The 6,086-nt window shown below is 38.9% G+C and overlaps 1 protein-coding gene across 1 annotated transcript; it reads left to right on the top strand.

Annotated features, from left to right (window-relative positions):
* Positions 1-626: 626 nt before the first annotated feature.
* SIKE1 (suppressor of IKBKE 1) lies at positions 627-5,667 on the top strand. Its single transcript, XM_059928557.1, has 5 exons — positions 627-849; positions 1,083-1,188; positions 2,074-2,216; positions 3,422-3,535; positions 5,416-5,667. Exons 1-5 carry the CDS (start codon positions 691-693, stop codon positions 5,515-5,517), a joined length of 624 nt encoding a protein of 207 aa, XP_059784540.1. The 5' UTR covers positions 627-690; the 3' UTR covers positions 5,518-5,667.
* Positions 5,668-6,086: the final 419 nt, after the last annotated feature.

The following is a 6,086-nucleotide window of genomic DNA, read 5'->3' as shown; positions in this document are numbered from 1 at the left end:
TCTGCTGTACATGGATGAAACTTGAGGACATTATGCCAAGTGAAATAAGCCATTCACAAAAATGACAATTATGATTTATATGATTCCACTTGTATGGGGTACCTAAAGTAGTCAAATTCACAGAGACAGAAGGTAGAATAGTGGTTGCCAAGGGCTGGGAGGAAGGCAGAATAGGGAAAGTCTAATGGGTGCAGAGTTTCAGTTTTGCAAGATGAAAAGAGTTTTGGAGATGAATGGTAGCGATGACTGCACAACAACCTGAAGTACTTAGCACTATTGAATGGTTAAGATGATACATTTTATGCGTATTTTACCAACATTAAAAAAAAATTTTTTTTTTAAAACGGTTACAATAACAATCCACATCAATCAAAACCAGTAGGGAAAGGAGAAATTCGGACTAGCCCAGCCTTAACACAACTTGACCACCAGGCTGTGGAAACAGGAAACCAAGGGCGTGGCAAGGGCAAGCCTCCGGGGCTCTGCCCTGGGCGAGACTGCAAGAAAGCCGCGGGTTGAAGCGGGTCACCAGCCGCCTAGGCTGCCACTGCGCAAGCGCATATCGCGGCTACCGTCGAGGCGCCTTTTAAACGTACCCGGAAGTGACGTCTGTAAAGCTGAGACCGGCTCAGGGAGATCTGAACCCATCGCACAGGTGAGCGGTGCTGCGACTGTCGTCCTGGGGCCGCTATGAGCTGCACCATCGAGAAGATTCTGACAGACGCTAAGACTCTACTGGAGAGGCTGCGGGAGCACGATGCGGCCGCCGAGTCGCTAGTGGATCAATCGGCGGCGCTGCACCGGCGGGTGGCCGCTATGCGGGAGGCGGGGACAGCGCTTCCGGACCAGGTCAGGCAGAGGGTAGGGGTCCGTGCCCTCGGGTTCCGGGCACTTGAGGGGTGGAGGGTGAGGTAAAGTGGGCATTCGGCCTGGAATTTTGTCCTGGTCCAAGAGGGCGGTGGTGAGAACTTTCTGCGGGGTCGGGGCTGAGGATGCTGACCTGAAGTTCTGCCTCCTGCCTATTAAGTTGCATCTGCGGCTGTTCTGTTTACTGCGCGATTAGTCTGTCTCTGTTTGTCCAGTATCAAGAGGATGCATCCGATATAAAGGACATGTCCAAATACAAACCTCACATTCTGCTGTCCCAAGAGAATACACAGATTAGAGACTTGCAGCAGGAAAACAGAGGTTGGTCAGGCCTTTTTGTGTAGTTATGATTTTTTCATATCCAGTATTATTTCATAAGTTCTTGCCAAACTGACAAACTGGTCACAAAAGCGCACATGCTGTATGTATTTCCAAGTCAGTACTTTTAACAGGAAAGTTAGACTGTGCTCGCCCAGTATCAGTAAAGTTTGTTACATTACCCTTTTCAAGGTCTTCTGATTTTTTATTTAAAGGCAGCTTATCGAAGAGGTGCTTAGTACAGTTGAATTATTGCATGGCTTATTAGGTGTCCCAAGGTGGAGGCTTGCATAACAAGAGAATATCCTCAAGGACTTAAAACTTAATATTTAAATATTAATTGAAATAAACATTAAAGCTAAGATTGAAAGTTTTTTTATGTTCCTTGTGCAAGGTGGAAGAGGTAAATCGTATCCTCGCGTGTATATTCTTGGGCTTGATGAATACATTATTAATGATAGTAGTATGAATAATTATTTGTGTATCAGTTTACAGAGGGCTTTCACGTGTATCATGCCATTGTATTCTCATATCTTCATTTTGAGGTAGACAAGCAAGGTTTTTATTATTACAAGGCAGATGAGAAATAGGCTCAGAGAGGTTAAATGATTTGCCTAAGAGTCGTAATCTAGTAACTCACAGAACTGAACTTAAACTCATGTCTTCTGAGGCCACATCCCGTGTTGTTTCTACCAGATTATGCTGCCACTGCCTAGAAAGATATTTTTCACATAGACCATAACTGTTGAGTTCTGTGGACTTAAACACTAATTAACAACTTTGGATTCATAATGTTACATAAAGTGTCATAAAATTCCAACTGTTTGAGTTTGGCTTTAGGATGTATCTCTCAGACATCACTGCCAAGTTATTTTATTTTTTTGATAGAGCTATGGGTTTCCTTGGAGGAACACCAGGATGCTTTGGAACTCATCATGAGCAAATACCGGAAACAGATGTTACAATTAATGGTTGCTAAAAAAGCAGTGGATGCTGAACCAGTCCTGAAAGCTCACCAGTCTCACTCTGCAGTAAGAAACTTTGATGAATAAATTCTAAATGAATTGAAATCTTGAAATTGTTTTAGATTGTGTGTTTGCTTTTGAAGAAAAGTAAGCTTGTTTTCCTTTCATGTTTATCACATTTGCTGTAGGTTTTACTATAGCTTTGTAAAGATATGAATAGAAAGAAGGGGGTAAAGGGCTGCTCAGGGCCTTTTATTTGAGTAAGACTAAAGTTCCTCCCCCGTTCACCAAGATCTCTTTTCAAGATGTTAATGAATGCTTAGTTAGTTCTTCCACCAAACAGAATGCCACTTAGTGTTGAAGGTGCTCAGTAAATACTTGGGTGGTTATTATTGTACATTTCACTGGTCTGTAAGCTCCTTGGTTGTAAGGAGCATGAATTCATCTTTTATCCCTAACATAGTACTTGGCACATAGCAGGGGGTCAGTAAACTTTTATTAAACTGAACTACATAGCATCATACTATGTTGTTAGGAGAGCGAAGTATGGTTTAAAAAAAAAAAAAAAGACATGGCATAGTTTCTATACTTTGGTTGCTTATGATTTAATTTGGGAGACTGAGTAATTGTTCTTAAGTTTGTAGAGTGCTTCAGAGTTGTCATTGTACATTCACAGGTACTATATCATTTAATCCTAGATTAATAGATTGACACCTCACTATTACTGCAGTGGAATTTATGGAAGATAAGTTTCATCTTAGATCCCATTGAAAGCATTTTAATGACTTCAGTTAACTAAAGTCATAGGGCACAGGGATATTTTAAATATGTGAATGGCTTTCATCTGGACAAGATAATAATCTGTGGTCCAGAGGAGAAAACTTGATCCTTGAAGGAGACAAGAGTTTAGCTTTTATGAAAAACTTGCTAAGAGATATGTCCAATGATAGAATAAGATACCTTGGAGTATGGTAAGCTTCCTGCCAATAAAAGTATTAAAATTTAAGTTAAACAGCCACTTAGAGATAATGTCCAATATCCAATGGGTGGTTAGACTAGAATTGACCTTTTGAAAACAAATTATCTGTGAATATCACAAGATAACTTTATTATGGCTTTACCGCTGAGGACTTAGATTGTAGTGAAACTCCTTTGTAACCTCTGTACCACAGATTAAATGAACTTTTAACATCATAATGCACATGTTTTCATGAACTTCATATCAATAAAAAGATGACTTTTTCACCTTTTTATTCTTAATATCCTCACAGGAAATTGAGAGTCAGATTGACAGAATCTGTGAAATGGGAGAAGTGATGAGGAAAGCAGTACAAATGGATGATGATCAATTTTGTAAGATTCAGGAAAAACTAGCACAATTAGAGGTAAGATTGTTGATATTTTAGGTTCACAATATTTTACAGAGATTTCAGACTCTGGAAGGTATGCCATCACTGTATTATCACTGTTAGGTACTGATGTTTCCTTTGTGGTCTGATTTAAAATTAAACTACATCCTCCATACCCTTTTCAAGAAAGGAAATGTAATCAGCAGCAAACAATGAAAATGCCAACTATGTATTGGCTAGAAATTGAGATATCATATTGAGAGGGTAGAGAGAGTGGAAGGGACAGAATACACGTGAGCTAAGGTGACTCATCTGCTGTAAAAAGAACTCAAATAGGTAATGTCTAAACTTGATGATCAGGAAATAGCAGTACTGGGCATATTATGTAGAATTATGGAAGTAAATACCAAAAGAAATAGATAAAACTATTAAAAGTGGTTGCCTTTGGGAAACAAAGTAAAGGGACTGCAGTCTATTTTATAAGTCTTATAGTCTTGATTTTTTAAAATTAATTTTTATTGGATAGTCTTGATTTTTTTAAAAAGCTATTTTCATGTAATATTTTGATTAAAATGGGAATAATTTACAAAGAAAGGCCTGGGGTGTTAGTGTGCCCATAAAATTGTTAAGGAAAAGCATTACAATAGATCAGCAGTCCCCAACTTTTTTGGCACCAGGGACTAGTTTTGTAGAAGACAATTTTTCCACAGACTGGGGGTGGGGATGGGGGGATGGTTCAGGCGGTAATGTGAGCGATGGGGAGCGGCAGGGAACAGCAGATGAAGCTTCACTCGCTCACCTCCTGCTGTGCAGCCCGATTCCTAACAGGCCGTGGACCAGAAGCCATCAGAGGCCCAGGGGTTGGGGACCCCTGCAGTAGATGATTTGAATGTTCCTTATTACAAGATGCTGTCATGGGCCCTTTGAGAAATACTAGAGAGGAAAAGACAGGGTACCTGCTCAGAGTCTAACAAAAGGAATAAGACTAGTAGTATTTTGGTATGAAATGGTATATAAATGCTAGGAGAGAGATACAGAGTATTGAGGGAAGCACTTTATATGGTACAAGGTTTAATGACCATGGGCTCTAACTCTCAGTGAAACCTGAAAATGCTATGGCTTCCCAGAATTTCCTGCAGAGAGAATAAGGATGAAGAGTGCAAACTGCCCTAACTGGAAATCAAAGGGTGGCAAGGTCCCAATTAGGAACTAGGAGTTAGTTAAAATGATAGAATGATCTTGTCTATGCCATCCCTAATTTATCTCACTTATGGAAACAGCCTAAGGAAATGTGGGACAAATTTTACTTAATATTTTAAGTGGAAAAAACATGGGCATTGGATTGAGACCCCAGCAATACCACATCTCAGTTGTCTAAGTTTGGACAAGTTTTTGGACTTTTGTGAGCCAGCGTCCTCATCTCAAAGAGAACATGGATGTAAGCAATGGTACTTACCCTACCTATTGTGTGAGATTATAGATGTAAGACACCCATGTGATACCTGGCTATGTGCCCAGTAATTCTTTTCCCCCTTTCCTTTCTTTCTCCAAAACCGTAGGACATCTAGGAGAGAAGATTGAGCAGAGTTAAATTATTATTAGGAATTTGAAAGACAGAAGAAACAATACTAAAACTTGTGGGAACCATAAAGAGTTTGACAAGCAGTGAATTCCTCAAGTGGAGAGGGACCTTGTTTTTTTCTGTGTAGTCCTAACACGTGGCATGTGGAAATTACTCAGTAAATGTTTTTTAAATGAATAAATAAGTAGAATTTTAGGAAATTCTCAGTTCTTTTGTTTCCTTAAAACTTTTAAAATTAAAATAATATGCTTTCTGTTTCAGGCCCAAAACAACGTGTTCTGATACAATTTGACAGTCAAAATACCTGAAATGAACATATACTTTTTTTTTCCAGCTTGAAAATAAGGAACTTCGAGAATTATTGTCCATCAGTAGTGAGTCTCTTCGGGTCAGGAAGGAAAACTCAATGGACACTGCTTCCCAAGCCATCAAATAATTCAACTTCTGAATGACGGCTGGAGATTGTTTATCGAGGAAGGAAGTTATTATCTCTCTATTCGAGTATTGTCCATTCAGTGTCTTGCCTCAGACTTGATTTAACGTTGATTAAATGTATCAAGTGGCAGTTTAGAATTCGCAGTCAAAAGTGGCTGTCCACGAAACAGTTTTTGGGTATGTTAGTGAAAATACTCACTAAAATACACGGAGTTTCACCATTCCTTTCTCTAAGAGACTACTTTTAATTTTCATTTCTGGGACCTCAATTTATATAAACTGTTTTCAGCTCATTTTTGTTCTTTCATATCTCTGAAACTTAGAGCATTTTATTATAAACCAGCAATTTTATTTTATATAGGATTGTAAATTGCAATTCTTAAAAATTTTAAAAAGAGATTAGCTTTTTCAATCTATTTGGCATAAACCTGGATTTGTTTCCATTTGAGAAAAATAATACAATTCCACAGAAGTAGATTGGCAGATTCTCTAATTGGTAATGTCATTCACCTTTTTTGAAGTTTTAAGTCTCTCTGGTGCTAAGAGTTGGCACTTTATGGCCTGGTGTCT

Source organism: Balaenoptera ricei, chromosome 1 (assembly GCF_028023285.1).
Source record: "Balaenoptera ricei isolate mBalRic1 chromosome 1, mBalRic1.hap2, whole genome shotgun sequence".
NCBI classification, from domain to species: domain Eukaryota; kingdom Metazoa; phylum Chordata; class Mammalia; order Artiodactyla; family Balaenopteridae; genus Balaenoptera; species Balaenoptera ricei.
Note: the sequence above shows the minus strand (reverse complement) of the source record. Positions and strands in the feature narration are given on the sequence as shown.

Coding starts and splice junctions, on each gene's coding strand:
- SIKE1 (XM_059928557.1), top strand. CDS start 691: ATGAGCTGCACCATCGAGAAGATTCTGACAGACGCTAAGACTCTACTG. Junction 2,217..3,421: donor CTCACCAGTCTCACTCTGCA/GTAAGAAACTTT, acceptor ATATCCTCACAG/GAAATTGAGAGTCAGATTGA. Junction 3,536..5,415: donor AAAAACTAGCACAATTAGAG/GTAAGATTGTTG, acceptor TTTTTTTTCCAG/CTTGAAAATAAGGAACTTCG.